Source organism: Simochromis diagramma, unplaced genomic scaffold, assembly GCF_900408965.1.
Source record: "Simochromis diagramma unplaced genomic scaffold, fSimDia1.1 OVJJ01000216.1, whole genome shotgun sequence".
Lineage (NCBI taxonomy): Eukaryota > Metazoa > Chordata > Actinopteri > Cichliformes > Cichlidae > Simochromis > Simochromis diagramma.
This window is the reverse complement of record NW_024386883.1, coordinates 18,649,629-18,670,974: the sequence shown is the minus strand read 5'-3', so window position 1 is coordinate 18,670,974 and position 21,346 is coordinate 18,649,629. Positions and strand designations below refer to the sequence as shown.

Genomic DNA, 21,346 nt, shown 5'->3' with positions numbered 1-21,346 from the left:
ACAATGTGACAACAAGCTGCAGTTTTGTGACAGTTTCCCTGTTTCTGTGCAGCTGCAGACACGCAGACAGAAATAAAAGTCTCTCATTTTCATTGGAGGCAACATGTTGCTCTTATTGTGTTCGTTTAGCTGGAATATAAATGCTAAAAGTGCACACAGTGATTGTGTAATTTAACCCCAAGCTAGCAACTCTGTTTACCTGCTCTGCCTTTGCCTGATTCCTTCTCTTTCCTTTCTGTGGTCCTGTCTTCTTTAACTTTACTCAGATCTGTTTTCCTCCTTCTTCTTCATAATAATAATAATAGATTGCATTTATATAGCGCTTTTCGAGACCCTCAAAGCGCTTTACAATTCATTCACACACTGGTGGAGGCAGCTACAGGTGTAGCCACAGCTGCCCTGGGGCAGACTGACAGAAGCGAGGCTGCCATATCGCGCCATCGGCCCCTCTGACCATCACCAGTAGGCGGAAGGAGTAAAGTGTCTTGCCCAAGGACACAACTACCGAGACTGTCCGAGCCGGGGCTCAAACCGGCAACCTTCTGATTACAAGACAAACTGCCAACTCTTGAGCCACGATCACGATCTTACTTGGTAGCGTTCGCTCTTACACCCTCAAAAGTGCACGTTCAGAAGTTAAAGCTTTACAAAGGCAACGGGAATTTGGAGGGAAATGTTCAGCACCTTCATAATAGCTGAGTTGAGTGGTCTCCCACCTGTTCAGTGCAGTGAAAGCTCTACAGCAGAGCTTGGTGGTTTGATGCTAAATGCTGATCGAGGCTGAGAGCAAAGCTGGTCTTTCGAAGCATGGGTCTTACTGTATCTGCAGAACTGCGCCTGTTGGGGAGGATGAAACCTTGGAAAACAAGCTCACAGCAAACAGCTGACAGCTCGCAGTGGCTCCTCCGAAAGACCATCTTGACTTTAGTAAGTCAGCGGGTGGAAACACTGCCAGGGTTACGGAGCCATTACGATGCCTAATATTAAGCGGTGTTAAAAACCTGCATTACAGCAGCCATGGATGAAAGTTACAACCGTGCCTGGAGCTGCTAGCTGCATGTTTTTGTTAAACCAAGGACTTTAGCATCTTTGAAACAAGGCTCACGGTTACTTTGATTCATTTATTTTATTCTGCATTAATGACATGCCTAAGGCCTGCCTTTTTTCTTTTTGTATAAATATTATCAAGTGTCTGCGGCCGTGCTAACAAATCTGTGAGTCTTTACTCGAGCTAAATGATAATGCCACAGCACCAGTCCTTTGGCAAAAACAAACATGGTGAGCTAGATCACTTTTGGAAGCTGACCTCATTTATTTCATGACTTTTTTGGTGATGTTGGAAGAAATCTGGTCTGATGGTATGTAATGACCTGACCCACAGGCCTGAGGACTTAGTGAGGAGACAGTTGTCTCCTGGCTGAGTAGCAGTCAAACTTGGAAAAGTGTTTTTGCAAACAAAGTAACAAAATAAAAATGTCCATAACCACTGAAGCCAACACATTTTAAAAAACGGCAACTTTTACTTTGAAAAAGGAGAATGGTCACCATCTCCGGCGTGTGCTGCACTCTTCACAGTTTCCTTACTGTTTATTAAGTTTGCAGACAAGTGGGCGTCAACTGCAGGCAGCCGCGGCAATCTGCTAGTGACCAAAGCAACTGCAAGTTGTTTCTGAAACCAACCTAACACCCTAGTGACTGTTGGTTGATTGCCAGCGACCATAGATAGTAAAAAGCATGGATGTAGCTTCCTGGTAGGAAAAATGAGGATTGTGGAAGTCCCATAAGTCTGCACTTCCACAATCAGAAACTGTACAGATGACCACCAGATGGCGATAGCTGTGATTGTAAAAAGACTTCCAGTCTCATTAGAACTGTATAGGAAACAGATTCCTGCTGAGATTATGGTCTCAGTCACTCATTGTGGGTCATTAGAATAAAAAATTACCAAAACATATGTTTCAATATTGAGGATGAAAGCCATTCGCTAAAGGACGTGCGATTTCACAGTCAGCCCCGCCCCTCCTTGTCACATCTGTTTATTTGCAACCCAGCGACAGTGAAAATGTTCATCTCGAGGCTTCAAAAAGCTTCACAAGCCAGCGAGTGATGTCACAGTAGCTACATCCATCTATGCTAGCAACCTCCACTAACCACTCCCAAACCGGTTGGGGAATTCCAGTGATTACCAGGCAGTACCATGTGGCGTTTACATCTGTGTGACTGGGGCCCGAAGTCAGAATCAGAATATGTGACAGATTAATTTCATACATTACAATGTGAATGGTTAAAGGATTCTTCTCAAAGGTTAGCATAAACACTGTGTGCAGATATTATGATGCTGTGTCTGCATGAGTGCAGTGTGGTTGTACTTGTCTTTGGCAACAGGCAGCTGCAGACAGCTGAGAGCAGACAGTAACGAGTACATGAAGAGACAGAGAGTCGGGACTGGGGGTTGGGAAGTGTGGGGATATCTGGAGCCGTGACTCTGTTCCTAATATATCTGTGTGTGGATCGACAGCTGCGATGTGTCCTGAAGCAGTCGACTGTGTTACATGTCAGAGTCGCAGTGGGATGCAGGAGTTTCCTGGTGGAGTGCAAACATAATCGATGTATAAATAGTGGAAGGCAAAAATAGACAGAAAGAGCTGCTGGCTGCACGTAAGCCTGAAAACAAAAACATCATATTTCGATCCTCGGGTAAACTCTCCTGTCAGTGATGTTGTTAAATCACAAAACTGCTTCAACAACACTTTTATGGCAGTAATATCAACTTTCAAAAATCATACCAAGTTTCTAATAAACTGCAGCAACTGAGAAGCAGTCGTGAACTGCCTCCCATTCAAACATCGCAGCAGCAAGAAGGAATGTTTTACTGTCACCTCTGAGTTTTAAACTGCTGGATTTGACCTTTAGATGCAACACGTAGTCATCAAAACTGATTAGTGTAATGGATAAATTAACAGTTCTTTTCTTATATAAATCAACATATTTCTGTAGATGTTAGACATTATCAAGCATGAAGTGTATGCACACACACACACACTAATTAGTGCACCAGAACAGAAGCAGAGACTTCTTGCATGGTCTGTGCTGCACAGCAAACCACATTGTTTCAAATAATTCTCTTAAAAATGCTTCAAAAGGCACAAATACCACAAACATAGTAAGAGGCCCCAATTACCAAAGCTAAAGGCTAGCAAAGAGCACTTGGCTACAGCTCGCTGTGTCAGGATACCTGTGAGTGAAAGCCACGCCCCCTTTCTTTAACCCTTACCAGTATTCAAAATAAAATTCAACTCCTGTGCAGCTGAAGGAAGAATCTCTCCACAGAGGCCTAAAGAGTTTTTTCCACTTAGGCTGTAACATGTTAATACTGTTATTTCCATATTTTAACACAGGGCTCTATGGGCCGACTTGCTGTGTGGAAGTGAATACATTGGTTTGTGTATCCCTGAGACGTAGCTTCCCTCAGTTTCCTGCAGGTTCCCTGAGTGGCACACCTTAGAAAGCATCACCTAATCACCATGGACAAAAGTATTAGGCCACACCTCTTAATCTTTGACTTTAGGTGAATTATTCAGTCCCATTGCCACTAGCATGTAAAATCAAGCCCCAGCAAAGCGGTCTGTCTTTACAGGCATTTGTGAAAAAGTCGGCCGAGAGTATTGCAGGAGCCAATATTGCAACAAGTAAGACTGTGGAATTTCTTCCCTTCTAGATATTCTGTGATCAACTGTAAGTGTTGTTATTGCTAAGTGGAAGCATTTAGGAAACACAGCACCTCAGCTGTGAAGCGGCAGACCACCTAAAATTAGAGGGGTCGCTGAGTGCAGAGGCGCCAGTATCCAACTCTGTGCTGACTTAATAACTGCAGAGCTCCAAACCTCCTCTGGCATTAAAATCAGCATGAAAAGCGTGAGCCGGGAGTTTCATGGCACAGCTGTGAATGTATAAATATACAATGTTCAGACTCGTGCTTAGTTTGGCAGCTCCTGTGCTAACTGTTCTCTCTTTGTGCTCTGGATTTCCTATTTGTGTCAGTCGGCCTCCAGGAAGCCCCGCCTGTTGTTTTTTTATTCGTCGAGTCGCACAACCTTCCTTCCTACTCTGGCTAGGTGACACTGCAGCAGCCAGCGCAAACCACATTTCAATAAGTGTAAACTTGTGTTGCCAGACTTATGTTTCACCGTGCATGCAGAAGTCTGTAGAAAATCTCACTCTCAGCACAAACATTGGGATGAGAACTTATATCCTGATACAGCAAATTTAAATATTGAAAAGTCATCATTTTTCTGTCTCAATATTACCGGCTTCTCATAAGTGTAATTGTAAAAATATCTTTCTTTAAGTCTAACAGCATTCAGCAGAGCAGGTATGTTCACGTACAGCAGGGCAGAAGCAATGTACTGTATCCAACCATATTTTGGGCAATAACTGAGTGCAGGGGCAGAACTTTATGCTGCATGGAAGTCAACACCATCCCCAACATCCCCAAAGCAACAGCTTTACAACCACGAGCCCAAAACAAACATCCTCAGGCTCCACAAATAGAAGACCCTCGGGTCTCCTGGTCAAGGCCAGAACCTTGGTCAGTAAATACTAAAAATCTCAGCTGCAACAGAAATGAAACACAACAATGCTACAGCCATTGAGTCACAGCAGGGCTGCCTCTTAAATGAATGTGCCACGCTCGGCAACCTTCGGATAATCATTTTGACATAAATCACAAAAAAGCAACAGGTACGCCCTGAAAATCCTCACAGTCACACACACACACACACACACACACACACACACACACACACACCTGAACCAGCATGCTCTCAGTAAAGTGGTAAAATTCTAAATTACTTTCAGTGGCTGTTTTCAACACTTGAAATCTGGTCAATGTTGAGTGATTCAAGCCTGGACGCTGTCCAAAGTGATTCTCTTGCACATGTAGCACGCAGCACAATCTCACTACTGGAAACACTCTGTTTGATCTCAGTAACAGAGAGCGTGTGCAGGAGGAGGCCACATGCTCGCTCGTTGTAAACGCACTGAACAGACACTACACAGACTTTGTGTCACGGTGAGGTGGAAGATGGTGGAACATTTATCCAAATCATTGAATTCAGGTGTTCCAATCACTTCCAATCAAGCACTTAGACAAGCAGATTGCTTCTCCAAACATTTGTGATAGAACAGCTCGGTGAATTGCAGCGCATTACCATGATAGGATGCTACTTGTGCAGCAAGTCCAATCATAAGATTTCCTCTCTACTAAATATTCCACACTCAACTGTTAGTGGTATTATAACAAAGTGGAAGTCATTGGCAATGACAGAAACACAGCCATAAATTGGTAGGCCATGCAAAATCACAGACCAGTGTCAGCAGATGCAGAGAGGTCGCCAACTTTCTGCAGAGTCGATCGTGACAGACATCCAAACTTCATGTGGCCTTCAGATTAGCTCAAGAACAGAGCGTAGAGAACTTCATGGAATTTGTTTCCATGGCTGAGCAGCTGTTCAGATCACCAAGAGCAACCCAGAGTGGTGGATGGAGTGGTATACAGCATGCTGCCCCTGGACTCTAGAGCAGAAGACACGACTTCTCTGCAGGGATGAATCCTGCTTCTCTGTCTGCCAATCTGATGGACTAGTCTGGGTTTAGCAGTTTCCAGTAGACTGGTACATGTTGAGCCTCGGTGTGCCAAATAAAATGTTTGGTGGAGGGGCTATTAATAATAATAATAATGATAATAATAATAATAATAATGATAATAATGGATTGCATTTATATAGCGCTTTTCTAGATACTCAAAGCGCTTTACAATTCCACTATTCATTCACTCTCACATTCACACACTGGTGGAGGCAGCTACAGGTGTAGCCACAGCTGCCCTGGGGCAGACTGACAGAAGCGAGGCTGCCATATCGCGCCATCGGCCCCTCTGGCCAACACCAGTAGGCAGTCGGTGAAGTGTCTTACCCAAGGACCCAACGACCAGGACAGACAGAGCTGGGGATTGAACCAGTTACAAGATTAGCTTTCCAACCCCCTGAACTACGGTCGCCCCACAAATTACGGTGCTTTTCAAGAGTTGGGCTCGGCCTCTTAGTACCAGTAAAATGACCCCTTAATGCTTCAGCATACCAAGACAATTTGGACAAGTTCATCCTCCCAACTTTGTGGGAATAGTTTGGGGATGACTCCTTACTGTTCCAATGTGACTCCACACCAGCGCACAAAGTAAGGTCCATAAAGCGATGGAGGAGTTTGTGCAGGCCAGTCAAGTTTCTCCACACCAGAGTCCTGAACTCAACCTGACACACCACCTTTGTGATGAGTTAGAGACTGTGAGCCGGGCCTTCTCGACCAACATCAGTGTTTGACATCACAAATGTGCTTCTGGAAAAGTCAAATGTATTTATGTGGTACATTTAAAACAACAACTGTTGACTAAAGTGCTGTACATTTAAAATCATCAAATGAGATAAAAACATAGGAAGATGTGACAAATTTTAAGAAAAGAAGCATAAAATGAGAAGATTTGATTAAGAAATAAGACAAATAAAAGTAGAACTTATTCTGATTTAAAAGCAAAGGAATAAAAGTGGGTTTTCAAATGGGTTTTGAAAGTGTTTAATGTTGGGGAGGTCCTGATGGGAAGGGGCAGTTTGTTCCAGAGTTTTGGAGAAGTCACAGCAAAGGCCCGATCGCCTCTGTGCTTTAATCTGGACCTTGGGACAGCTAGGAGCTTTGATCTGCAGACCAGTTCAAAAGATCAGAAAGGTATGAGGGTGCTAACGCATGCAACGCCTTGAAAATGAATAATAAAATGGAAGAGTGGTCAAAAGTTCCCATAAACACTCCTAAAGCTTGTGGAAAGCTTTCCCAGAACAGTTAAAGATTCTATAGCTGCACAGCGTGAGCCGACACGATGTTAAACCCTATGGATTAAGAGTGTGTTATCAGTCAAGCTCATATGTGTGTGAAGACAAGTTCAAGACAAGTTCTGAGCTTCAGCGAATGAATGAACACTTTCCTCACTTACTAGCAAGAAAAATCCACTCTGCCTAAATGAAAGCGTCTAAAAGTTTGCTGTCAGAAGTCAAGTTAAAATGGTCCTAATTTGAGGTTAATGTGTTTCAACACTGTTTCATTTGAAGCTCTAAAGTCAGCATTTTAACTTCCCAACAGTAGTGCGTGTGAAGCTGGGCTCAGAAGAACCAAAGCTCCCTCTGAGTGCCTGTAATGATTTAAAAACAGACATGACTTTTGCCCACTGAGCTATGTGACGAACAAGACCCTCACTCCTCTCATTCCCCCACCAACACACACGCCCTCGTCACCACAACTGAATCCACACACTCATCCGTCCCAACCAGAGCTGAACCGGAGTCCGTGTTGAAGCATGTGCCTCCTCCTCCTCAGAGACACACAGTAGCCTGCAGTCTGTCCACATCCACCTTCTTCTTACTTATTTATAGCATCTTGTTCCCCAGAGGTCCAAAGTAATTGAAACCAAATGTGTTGCTGACACTGATACGGAGAGGTGGAGGGGGGCAGATCAGCCCACCCACTCACCCGCCTCCTCCTCCTCTGCTTCTCTATACCCAAAGATTATAGACCTGAGGTGAGATTTACAGTCTTGGAAACAACTTTTCTTTCAATTTCATCTAGAAATAGGGGGAAAAAAAAGTTTCTTCCAACTTTTCTGTTCACAACAAATAACTGAATTAAATCGTGTCAGTCTCAGGGGCTCTGCATTTGTAAAGCAGTTATAATGTTTTGCTTTTTTTCCCAGGCCAGTGAGCACCAAGTGTGAGAAAAAAAAAAAGCAGTTTTCTTCCATCTCCCCCCAGGAGAAAGAAGCAAAGTAAAAAGGACTAACTGCAACTTTAATTTGCTCTCTTTTTTTTAAAGCAGGCAGCTTGCAGCAATCAAAGCTCAGTCCACCTCCCCACCCACCAAAGCCACACCGACAACCACAGTCAATGAGCAGACCCAACAAGGCAGTGAAAGCAAACTTACCATGCTTCCTTCCCCCCCTTCTTGTTTGTTATTCCTCTCTTTAGTCCAACTCTTTCCTCCTGGGCTCCTGTTGAGCTCTGCTTTAAGTCGAGGTGTGTCAAGCAGATAAAAATGGAATGGAGCTGCTGCTAAGAAGCTGCATGAGGCCTTCACTGACCAAGTCAGACAGCCACCCCTCTTTCTTTCTGTCCCCTCCCTGCTGCCTTGCTCATTTGTCAGCTTTTCCAATAACAAACCAATGCCCGCCTCTTTTGGCCGAGTCCCCGAGCTGTGAGCCGCTTCCTGAACGCGTGGTGGACTCCCGTGACCCAGCTGTCTCCCTCTTTTCTTTCTTTTACTTTTTTTTTGCAGCTGCTGCTCTGCTGTGGAGAGTCCTGTTACTCCAGCCCTCTGTCTGTGAGCTGCAGCCCTGCCTTCTTGCCTTCCAGATTTAGAAACAGAGACACATGTGGGTATGAAGTTTAAAGAGGCGGGGCTTGCCTGAGAGTGTTGTGTTGTCATGACGACCCCTCCTTGTCTACATCTAGAGTTCTGCCCCTGTTGTGTTTTATGAGCAAATACATGGAGCGAGTTGGGATTTTCTGTGTCTGCAGTCTGCACACTTTCACTTTTCCACCAGTCATTAGAATAAGAATCAACTTAGTAAGTATATTTATATGCATTTATAGAATCTGCAGGCAGGGAACAAAATGCCATGCACTGGAACTTTTTCCATTTGTAGACCACCCAGAGATCAACCTCTGTCAAACTGTTCATGTGAGGACTCGAACAGAGGACTCGGAACTCTAACGTATCAGCTTTCATCTGGTAACAATTTAACTTTTAGTTACGCTTAAAAAAAAAAGATCAACGTTCGTAAACAATGAACAATACACAGAGCAGGAAGTGTTGGTCTGGATATCTGCACAGGAAGCCAGAAGAGGTTTCTCAGATTTCTTACACACTAACACACTTCTGTTCAAGCCTAAGGTAACTGCAGATATTTGATCCATTTATTTAATTAGTCTAATTAATTAAGTGCTTATTATAATTTTTCTGTTATTATGTACTTTATCTACAATTAGAAGGTAAAGTAAGTGTCAGTAAAATGTGAAAAACACCCAGCACTCCATCCTAGAGGACAATAATCCCTTTTCCAAAGTACCGAATGAATTATTGTATTATTACACAGAACTACATCCATGCATCCACCCAAACTGCTTTCTTATCTGATTGCTAGGACACTGGAATACAGCCCAGCTGACACCAAGCTATAGGTGGGTCACCACCAGTGTACTTTACACTAAAGGAAGACGCCCGAGTACTTGGAGAAAACCTGAGACAGACAGGACTGAGCCGACCAGCAGCCTCAGTGGATCTTGACTGAATATAATAGATATATAAAAGATAGCTTGTAGGTCTAAAACTAATAAGCCTGTATGGTCAGGAGAAAGCCATTCGTTCTAATGAAAAACAGGGAAGGCCTCAGGAGGACATAGAAATCTATCCAAACATGGCGACCTTAATCTATGACCTCAGCTTTGATGACCTGATGAGTTCTTGGTCTCATTTATTAGTTTCAGGTCTTATTCAGTAAAACATTATGGATGTTTTTTTTAATTACAGTCCTCATTAGAATAAAAATGGAAAGTAAAACAGTTAAAAGTTGTTAAACTTTATAACTCACAAGTAGTTAAACTAAAAGTGTTCGGCGTCCCTTGGTTTCTCAGTCGGATCTGCACTCGTGTCCAGTTCCAAAACACCAGGATGGTGATGGTGAAATGCTCAGCTTGAGGCCAGGTCATGTGACTCACACAGGATGTCAGAACAAGGCGCTGGACAAAACCATAATTGTGCACGGTTCTTTTCTTTCTTTATTTGGTTCAAATTAACTCCATTTCGCAAATTTACATTTTTCTGCTGGAGTCTCCAGTGTCATGTCAGATGTCGGTGGGCCAAAAATAAACTTGCTATTAGTTGAAGTTTCAAAATCCAATCAATTACAGCCTGAGTCACTGCTGCTAATTGGTGAGCCACACTCACTGACAGAGTTCTATAAATGTGGAAAGATTTTGAAGCAAAATCATAAAAAAAAGCTCAAACTGACACAAGCTAAGCTAAAAAGACAGAGCCAAAAAGTGGAGGGGCAAACAGCCCCTTGGCCCCCCGATTTCCAGCACTCTTGGCTGTGAGGCAAATTGTCCCATCTGCAGAACTCTTCACCACAGATTCATTTGCAGCAGTAACACATTCTGCGACCCTTAGCGGCCCTTTTGCCTGCTGTCTCATTGCATCTCCTTCAGATTGAACTCTGTCTCATGTTGCACAGCAGTGCTACAGGCGTGCGCACTGCGCTGCAGTGTGACACTGAGTGTGACAGCAGGTCAGAACGTGCTGCTTGTGCTGCTGTTCCATTTTACTCAGACATATTTGTGATAGTTGTAACATCAGGAATGAATTGCAAATTAATTTTGCAGCAAGATAACAAGCCCATACATATGTTCAGGGTCATAATGAACTTCCCATGACAGAAATACGGTCCACGCTCATCTCAACATCATCTCACATCAGACTGTGTTAGGAGACAGAAGACACAGAGAAAGTTGAAATCCACTTTACAACCGTGGCGAGTGTTTCTGGGAGAAGCACTCCAGTTTCAGAGGCAAAGGGAGGTCACGATAAGCACTGGTGTAGGGCAAATTTTCCATATTTTGTTCTCTCTCTGTGAAGCTAATAATATTTTTGGCACTGCCTTTTGGTGGGTGTAGCTTCTGCACACTTCTCTTTATGAGCCTGTTTGTTGTAGTTACTCATGTGCATTCATATTCTTTTCTCTTTTATTTTGGATTGAAACATCACAGCTGCCCAAGTTTCAGCGACTCGAGACCGAGAGGGGAGCGTGCGCGCGCAAGACTCACCATGTGAGTTCAAGAGCGAGCGATTTACAGAATGCAAATTCCTCTCCTCCACTTTAATGTTCTGTGGCCTGACAGCGAGGGAGGAAAAAGCCTCACAAAGCTTCTCCTACAAAGCTCCACTTTCTTTTCGCCCCTCGTCCTCCCTCTCCTCGCAGCCACACTGATCCCATTCTCTTTGCCTGCTTGTTTGTGGTGAGACTGATTTTGTAGGTTGGGGGAATACTTCATGCTTTGATGTTACATCCAGGAGCTTCACAGTACTGCGCCTTTGATAAGAAAATGCAAGGTGCTTTTATTATTAAAAGAGGTTAAAAATCCTTTTATATGCCCATGAAGAAGGTTAAGCTCCAAATACATCCGCACTCCAAATTCACATCTGTAAGCCTGGTAATTTCTACATTTCTCATTCTGATATCTATATATATATATTTGTCTTTTCCCCTTTAATTCTCACATAAGCCACGGCGAGAACGCAGCCACCCTCTCTTAGAAGCGCTGCCTAGAAAGAAAAGAATAATAGCGATCATTGTCTAACAGGCAAGACAAGTCCAGAATCTTAAGTGGGCAGCTGGGATGAAGGCTGCAGAAAGCAGGGGGACCTCACTATTGTCCCTTGGCTGCTGCCGGAGCTCCACTTGATGATGTATTAATCAATAAATAAAATGGGAAATCCCTAATAGGCTTGTGGTGAAGAGAGGAGGAACACAGTGAAGCTCCGTCTAATAATGAAGATGCAGCGTAGGCAAAGCCGCAGGGGAGGCGAGGATCTCATACACAGACAGATTTTTAAAGAAGAGTTTAAAAGAGGCGATGGAGGAGATAGCGGAGCGATAGATGGAGTCGGTACATGCTGCAGAGCTGATGTGGAAGCAGAGAAGAAGATGAAGTCTTTCAGATAAATGTCAGTGGGCGGAGCTGAAGTCTGAGTCCAAAAAAGGATGAAAGCATATGAAGCCAATTTTCAGCTAGACTAGATTATTCATCATGTCTAAGATGGCATCAAATCCTCTTGAAAAGTGTTGTTGGTAAATTTTCATAGTTGTGTAGAAAATACACACTTTTCAGGAGACTTGAACTTCTTGCGGATTCACACTCGGCACGCTGGCAGCAGTTTATAAAGTTATTCCTCTCATCACCTCCCTCTGAGTGCATGTGAAGGACCAGTGTAGTAATTATTCTCGACTTTAACGGCTAACGCACTCCTTCGGCTTCTTTCAGACGAAGCGTGGGAGGAAGTGCGCATAGGCAGGAGGACATGAGCCCTGTACGCTGCCCTTTTACCTCCGTCTTAATATATCAGAAACACAACATTTCAGCCTGTAGACATTCAATAGGCAAACCTTCATCAGGAGTGTGCGGGAGTCTTTTACGTGTAATTGCTCAAATTCACTGGGCTCGTCTATGTTAGCTTGTTTGGACTCTTGAAATTGAGATCTCAAGGGTTTTATCCTGATATAATGAAACTGTGTTACTTGATCCAGTTCAAGCCACTAGAACCTGGGTCTGGAAAGCACGACAACAAGCTCTCTACAGCTACAGCAGTGTTTTTATCAGAGCATACCGTGAAAACTTCAACTACTCAAAGCCAGATTAGTCAGGAACAAAGCGTGCCAGAGTGACGAGGGTGAAGGTGGAGGCCATTTATGGAAGAAACATGTGAAAAGACCTGCTTATTTGTAGTCACAGCTAATACGTTTTAGTAGGCACAGTGCTGCCGGAGAGCACTGGAGGATAAACTAAATGATCAATAATGTCATAACTGAATTTAGTTTTCTGTTATTTGATTGAAAACATCAATTCCAAGAGGCTGATAACGAAACCAAAGTTGAAGGGCCACAAACTGCAGTTCCCTTAGATGCCACAAGGGGCTCGCTCCAAAAGGGAGCAAAAAACTGACAAAAATCTTTGCAGATTCCTCCTTCATAACAGGAGCACAGACTCTCTGCCATGTTCGTGCTATCAGTGCTTTCACAAGCAAACTACAATAATGCAGCGTAAACTCCAATAATCAGACAAACCTCGAACAGGCACTTGGTGTTTGTGGGAAGGAAAAACTCCCTTTTAACAGGAAGAAACCTCCAGCAGAACCGGGCTCAGGGAGGGGCGGGGCCATCTACTGCAACTGGTTGGGGGTGAGGGGAAGGAGACAGGACAAAGACACGGTGTGGAAGAGAGCCAGAGATTAATAATAACTAATGATTAAATGCAGAGAGGTGCATAAGCACCAAGTGAGTGAAGAAGAACCCCAGCACCCTAACCTACTGCAGCTTGTGCTTCAGTTGTGCTGAGTGACATGCCAGTATTTTATTTGCCTGTAACTTTGAACTAATTAGCCTATATATGTATGCACAAAGTAGTTCATGAATGCGGTTTGTTAACCAGGTTCAACAGTGTTTGCTGATGACGTAGCACTCATTCTTCTGGCTTTAAGAAACATGGCAGCAGCAGTCAAACTGCTACCACGCTCACTGCATCCATGCTTCATGTTGTCTATGGTCCATTTGTGCACTGAGTAAATAAAGTAAAGCATTTCACCTCAAAAGTTGTGAGCAAAGGGTAAATGCACTGGTAGGTAGGTTGTGCATTACTGCTCCGACTGAGCAATCGAAGCACTTAAGGTAGCTGCTGGTACAGAAAAACACTTGACTATTGCCGATGCGTTACACAACCATAAAAAAAGCAACAAAACAGCCGTGTGTTTGTGTGTGCTGATCGCCCCGTCGTGACACGAGACATACTGTTATGGAACATTTCACATTATACTCACCTAAAACCGGCTCTAAAGAAAACGGATGTACAGGACAGAGTCGAACTGGAACAAACTGTCACTGTTTTAAGGTTAAAATGAAAAGTTCTTAAAAGCAAAATAAAAACTTTTTGCTCTGACGTCTGCGAGGACTGATGATATGGTATTAGGTATTTTTATGCATCTGTCACATACACTGTAGACTTTATCTGTTTTGAATTGCTTGCAGTTTGTTTCCTGGCATATGTGTCTCTGTAATTTACTGCAGGATGATATTTGAACGTTTTGTACTGTTTTCCAGTGTGGACCCCAGGAAGAGTGGTTGTTGCTGCGGTAACAACTAATGAATAAATAAAGAGTGAAAGAAATGAAACAATGAAACAAAAACATCTTTGACATAACTGAACACATAACTGAACAACACATAAAATGAATGATTTTAGATGCATTTGTCGAGATAGGAAGAACAGATAAATGACAAATGTAGTTGAAGTTGGGTACCTTTGATTCAGGCACATGCAGGATCATTTCATTTCTGGGTTAAAGCAGACAGCACTGTTTGATGTTACATAACTGCTTTGATCAGAAATCACAGCACAGTTTATATTTTGGAACCAGTTTCTGTATTTTTTTTAGCATCTGTCTGAATCTATCGATCAACTCTTTAGCAACAACAATCCCAGTTTAACCAGTACCTCCCCGAGTTCACAAATCTCTCCAAAGGGAACCTATTCTGCTCATTTCCAACTCAATATTTTTTATTCTTGCACTCTACTCAAGTTGTTTTGCATGATTCACAGTCCAAACACAATTTGTATTTAACTTGCTGGGTCTTGGTGCAAGCCAGCAGTTTGACCAAAAGCTGTTTTTGCCCCTTGTAAACAGAAGGTTTAAACAGTCTGTACTCACAGCCACCTGCTACCAGAGCTGCATGTCTGCGATGAGCATATTAGCATTATCCCCCATCAGAAACTTCATACAGGTACAAGTCTAGACAAAGGTGATAAACTGAGTGTTTAGACGGGACTGTAGCCCGGTGATGCTCCATCAGGACAAGCAAGACACCTAAAAATAGACAAAAATTAAAACGTGCAGAAGTGAAATGTGCCATAAAACTTCTTGCCTGTTTGTATCCTTTATATCGCTGCCATCTTGTGGCTGCAATGGACTATAGTTGCTGGAAGACGTGCTTGGCTTGGATCCCACTGGAAACTGTAGTGTGTCTCCATTTCACTGATGTGTCCATCTGTTAACAAAGACTTTTGTGGACAAACCTTCAGCCTTCAAAGGAAGCCTGATGGGAATTTAGCGAGAGGCAATGACTCTGCTTTTGCTGCTCTGAGATCAGCTACAAGCCATCCTGAGTGTGGAAACGTATCTACCAGTGATAGATGAGTTTTCTGTTACTTATCACTTTGGCCAACATGTGTGATGTGGAGACGATGGAGTTCAATGAGAAAAAGTTTTCAATAACTCTTTTAGCACATTAGCAAGGAAAGCCTTGACGACGGAGAGAGATGATGTCATATCCTGTCTAAAGAATCTCAGCCAGCACTTTCACTTGGTTGGTTGGTGCGAAGTTGAATCAGCTGTTTCGCCATTACACATTTTTCATTCAAAGTTTAATCCTGCTGTAAACATTGACAGTTAAACATATCACACACCACTCAAGCCTTTAATTAAATCTGTGATTTAATATTAATATTACCGCTTTAAAGGTCAAGATGTATGTAGCACTGTATGGGAATGGGCCTGTGTAGGCTCTCAATTATCCAGGTCATGGTAGTCTTAAGAACTTGAAGAGAGGTTGAACTTCAACTTTTTAAGATGTTTTGCATCACATCCAAGAGGCTTCCGGTGAAGAGTCCCAGGTTACAAACTCCTAGTGGGGCCTGTGCCCCGGGGAGATCATCCCGGTGGTCGTTACACCCCGAGTCATTACATGAGCGAAGGTGTGAAAAAAGGCATGAGTCTTTCCCATCACAGGGGCCAACAGGTTACAGCTCAACCATCGTGTGCTCACCTGAGGCAAGGTTTGAGTGCGGTTTAAAATCCCAGGGAAGGAATCTGTTCATGAAATAGTTTCATGTGTACTGAAATGTCTTCATGATGTTTTACTGTGTCTTTTGCTTCTAAAATATCCATCATCAACTAATAAATTTTTTGGTAACATTTTTGTAAGAATTTTAACTGTTTAACAATACAAATAACAATGGTTTACAATGCTTGAGCTACTAAGGAGTGCAGACGAGTGAAAATGTCCATGTGGAGCGCAGAAAGCACTTGTGCACAGCACTGCTGCAGAAGCTTCTGGCCCATAGGAGCCATGTTTACTATGGGTCCCCACCACTGAAACATTCTCTGCATAACAAAAAAAAAGAAAGAAAAGCCTTTTGCACTGCCCCACATTGCTGCACATAAACTGCAGAACTTCCCCACATCCCCCCTGCAAGTTTTCCCCTCGCAGTGTGGCTCAGTCAGCGGCTGCTTAGCTAAAAACCCTGTGCTCCAGGCTCCACCTTTTTCATGTTTAATTCATCCAATTAGATTACTCCTGCCTCCGAGAAACATCTGAATAACAAATAAACCAATCTGTGTGTTCAGTTCCTTTTCCTGTCACTTCATAAATCCTCCTCTGTGTATATGGATGAGAGAACGGCCTCGCCGACGTGTTTGTGCGAGCTCAGACGAGAGGCCGTGTCACGCGCTGCTCTCAGCCTTCTTGTCCATCGTTCACGCGTCTGTCAAGTTTCGCCGAAATCTCTGTCCGTGTGTCCGTCCAGATTCATCTCTGTACATTGTTCCCATAGCGATACATAATGAAGGCTGTTTTTCATCATGTTTTTATGTGACTCGCTCTGCACCGTACAGCAGAGTGTCTGGATCGTTCCCAGCCTCTTTCTGTCTGCGTCTGAAAACCTGCAATTATGAGCCCAGGCTGGCCCAGCGACGGGGTTTTTAGAGTCGGTCTAAATGGCTGGATATGGATTGTGTCACAGATGTCATCATGAATAAATACAGCTATTTATTTCAAACTCCAATCAGACTGCACGCTCAATTGTTTACTCTTTTGTTTTCCTCCTCCAGCTGTGAGTCTGATTGTTATTTCTGCTTCATATCCACCTTTAGCAGTTTAGAGATTCCTCAAAAAGACCATCCTTGCTCAGGATTCCTGTGGCTGAGCATCCATAATCAAAGGAATGTTATGTGAAAATTGACTAAACATCATAAACATCTCTTGTTGGGCCTTTAGTTTTACTATTTGATTTTATATGAGCCGGATTCCAAAGAGGTTGTTTATTTCAAGCTAAATCCATATTTCCATTTGGGATGAAAATCATTACCTCATATTCCTCGCTCCATATATTTCATGGTTCTAAACCAATTATTTTTATAAACAAAGCAGGACCTGAGTCCTGCAATAAAAGACTTCTCAAGCTCACAACTGATTGTTTTGTGAATGCAGAGGTGCACAGACTTGATATCTGGCTTTCACTTTCCACAATAGCACAACAAGCTCCTCATAGCAGAGAACCAGGAGTGATGATAGTAACTGTGCTACTTAAAGGCTGGAAAAATGATTTACAGTCATATTAATGATAACTAATAACAACAGACCACTGATGACAGTCGGCGGTTAAAGCAGCGTACGAGCTGCCAAAAAAGATGGATTTTAAGACCCCACGCTGTATATGTTCACACATTTGCTGGGAGAAACAGCAGTTTTACATCTCTACCTTCAATCAACGTCAGCAAAACATGTGAGTAAAAGATGGATGCAATCACTTTAAAGTCTTTGGCTTTTGGAGTTGTGTTGTTTTGAAGCCTCGAGTTAGTCACTGTTGTTCAAAACAAGAAAACCAAAACATCCGTAATGACACGCTGTATAAAATGATTACCATGCTGCACTAAATAAGACTTGAAATTAGCAACTAAGCTCAAAGACTCAGAAGTCAGAAATCAAAGTGCAGGGCTGTTTTTCATAGAATTCTATGCAAACTGCTTTTTGCGACCTTAGACAGTATAAAAGATGGAGCCGCTGTTACATCATCCACTTCTTTAGTCAGTGTGACCCAAAATGAGTGACTGAGCCATAAACGCAGCATCAGAGCTGCTCTGTAGAACTAGACGTCATTTTGCAACCACAGCTATCGAAATTTAGACACTTCTTCATCCAGTTCTTTTTTCCAGCTGGGTAGCTACACCAACCAGAGCCGCCCCCTGCTGGCCCTTTGAATTAATGCAGGTTAATGGTAACCCTTTACGTACAGTCTAGGGCAGGGATGTTAAACTCATTTTACTTTGAGGGTCACATACAACGCAATGTGATCTCAGGTGGGTCGGACACGTGAAAGTCTCCTTCCTGTCAGTTTAAAGACATTTATTGAGACTTTTATTCTCTGAGGCATCTTAGTATAAGAGAAATAAGTGCAATTTCAGCAGAGCATCGCAGTTTTTCTATGTTATAAAAGAAATGCTCCTGTAGTAAATGATAGAAATTTATCAGCACGACTCTTTGGGCTTAAATTGTGAGAAATAAACGGGTAAAATTACAGAAAAAACTCTGATCTCTTTGCTGTAATTATAAAGCCGAAAGTTTGTGAATTCACAGAAAATGCCTTTTTGCTGTGGACTCATTTAAAAAAAAAAAAAAAAACAGGCTTTTCAACATCAGATGAAAAAAGATGAAAAAAAAAAAAGATTTTTTTCTGTCATTTAATGCTGTAGTATGAACCATGTGTGGAGATCTTTATCAGAAGGAATCATTAATACCTATTTGGATCAGCTCGACGTGACTCAGCTCAAGTCGTTTACCATTACAATGGAGTACAACCTAATGTGGGCGGGGTCGTTATAGTAATGCAGCCGAATGTCTGGTGATGCTATTTGTATGCAATGTGAGCGCCACAACAAGCGAGGACGTCATTGCGATTGTATACCTGCTGCTTTTTGTCAGACTCGGGGACCACAGTCTTGTTTTTTGTGAAGCCTTTTCCTTTGATGCTGAGTTTCAAAAATGGTGGTTTTGATTTTTGAGAAGGAGATGCTCTCAGGAGTCATCGAGTGATGCCACTAACTAGCCAATCGGTGAGATGAAGACTGATGACATCACATTTTCGGATTGCCTCCGGTACTAAAAAAGTACCTGGCACCAGGTACTATCACCTAATGGAAAAGCCTAAAACTAGTGTTGAGACCACAAATACAATGCTCTGCTGACTCCAAACTTCTGTACTCGAAAGACCCACCGGTGATTCATTCAGCTGATCAATGACCGTTAATCCAATTTTGAAAGTCACGTTTTGGTGAACGTGGCCACACTCACCTGGAGGTGGTGCAAAGAAAGGGTCACAGTATCAATCAATCAATCAAGGCTTTATTTGCCACATGCAGGTTGCCCTGCAGTGAAATGGGAAGAACCCCATTGCCAGAGTTTTAATCTTACAGTAAAACGGAGTTATCTTGAAGTCTTGACAACTCTCGATTAAGTAATCCTGACTTAAAATTCGAACTTGTGTGTCTATTTCTATCATGTGAGGCTTTTCTTTGGCCAGCTTTGTGCTGTGCACCATAAAAACTGTATACAGTATTTCATCAGCACTTGACCTATGACTCTATTATTAAAAGCGTACAGTATATATACATCTTCCCCTGCTTGAGTTTCACGGTGGTCTGCTGTGTTCCTCTCCTTTCTAGCGTTTCTCTCTGCCAGGAGGCACATCTTTTTCTATCTGACGAGCTGAACTCACAGAAATCACCGAGAGCGATGTGAAATCACAAGCAATCAAAGAAACTGCCACTCACCACCAGAAGATTTCAAACATATACACGCTAGTCACATTCCAGCTCTGTCATCTGCCTTCAACTTTGTCCAACGCCGTTATTTTTTTCTTCAAAAGTTACAGTTGTAGTCATTTATATGGCTTAGAGGGGGATTTCTGCTATCATAGCTTGACAGAAACCACTCTTATCTATTCTAGCGAAAACGCTGCTTTGTGGGGCAAAAAACAGGCGGCCGTGGTGGCGTTTGCAGGGCTGCAACAGTCAAGTTTCTCCACATGCATTTTTAATGAGTTACGATGGCCTTTCTGCTGGATGTGCTATTTAAGCAGAAATGCACAGTAATCATAATAAGGGTAATGCCATGAGCGTCCCACGGAGCAGCCGTACTGATACCGAGCCATGCTGACGAGACATGATTGTTTAACCCTGGGATGAAGACATCTCCACTGTTAAAATACATGATGACCCTGTGTATTTGTGTAATTTTGAAAATCACGATGAGCTGGGGACCAATTTAAAAAAAAAATCAAATGTGAGCTTAATGTAAATATGAGGCTATTATTTCATTAAATAAACTTTAGCAGAAAAGCTGCGATCATCGCAGAAGCATTTTCAGGCTGTGGATTCTGTGTCACTGATTTTCAGGCTAAAGACAGAAGGAAACCATCTAAAGGTTAAGCCTGGGGGGGGGCATGAATGACATTTTGCAGTGAAATTGAGTTCAAAGTCTTTGGTACTGGTGTTTTAATTTAAGAGCAGGAGAGTGTAGCCTCACTGGAGTTCTTACAACACGGGCCTCTGCTCCTGGAGGCCAAGCCATCAGACTTTAGCTGAGGGGCCATCGACCTTTACTTATGAAACCCAGGCTGATTAAGGTGGAGCTTTGTATTCTACGTGTCTATCTGTAATTCCACCTTAGTCTCTGATAGTATTAGGCTATACTTTTAGGCTAAACTTTTACTTTTTGTTTTTAATTCACTTAATGTTTGAGCCCCTTCTTACCTGTCTGAGCTCCTCTCTGTTTATGCTCCAGGAAAAACCATGAGGTTTAGCTCAAAATTAATGCTATCCATCCTGCGGTCTAATCTCAAATCTCGTGGTGATAGAGCCTTCTCTTCGGCAGGTCCCAGACTTTGAATAGTCTTCCCCTAAATATTAGATCTGCACAAACACTTGATCAATTTAAATCCCTTCTAAAGACACATTTTTATGCCCGGCTTTTAACACACTATGACCCAAACATTTTGGTCTTATTTAACAGTCTTAGTTATTGTTTTGATTCTTTTATTGTCCCGTCATTGTTTTATGTTGTTATTATTGTTTTACATTGTTTCTTTTTAATGGCATTTTTAGATTTTCTTTGTGCAGCATCGTCTGTCTGGAAATGTGCTATATAAATAAATTTGACCTTGACCTTGACCTATACACATTCAGGTAGCACTCAAAGCTCAGTAAACACTGGGACACTTTCCAGATTTAAGCAACAAAAGGATGAAGACCCGACTCTTTGAACTTGGCATTTAGAGCCCTCAAAGATTTTTATTTCTTAAACACTCTGACTGAACTTCACCTTCCCCCTTAAAGTCTTTCAACTTCAATTTTAAAAAGTTAGACCCAGCTTTTTTTTTTTGTTGTTACTACTGGCAAATTCTGAGGTTAAAAAATAAATGGAGCTAAAACTGCTGTTGCATCAATGTGCTCTTGAGGCTGGCTCCAAAAATGACCCAGCTGATTTCCCTGTTAAAATACTCAGCTTTAAGTGTTTTGGTATCAATATCTAACTTTCTCTTCATTACAATCATATCAGTTTATTAAAAAAAAAAAAATCACCTATTAAAATTCTATTAACACGTTAAATTTGCATTATTTGGAGCGTGAGCACTTTGAATTGCAGGCGTGT

General features: G+C 42.5%; 1 protein-coding gene across 5 annotated transcripts in view; it reads right to left on the bottom strand.

Moving 5' to 3' along the window:
• Positions 1-21,346, bottom strand: part of sgcd (sarcoglycan, delta (dystrophin-associated glycoprotein)) — a 399,067-nt gene that overhangs the window by 182,048 nt on the left and 195,673 nt on the right. The window contains exon 1 of one of the 5 annotated variants that reach the window (XM_040032545.1): positions 8,020-13,051. The exons of 3 other annotated variants lie outside the window; for them this stretch is intronic. In XM_040032545.1, coding sequence (XP_039888479.1) covers positions 8,020-8,520 — 501 coding nt within the window. In that variant the 5' untranslated portion in view covers positions 8,521-13,051. Of the gene's footprint in view, positions 1-8,019; positions 13,052-21,346 lie in introns of those variants that run through there. One more of the 5 variants, XM_040032546.1, reaches the window with a different exon arrangement.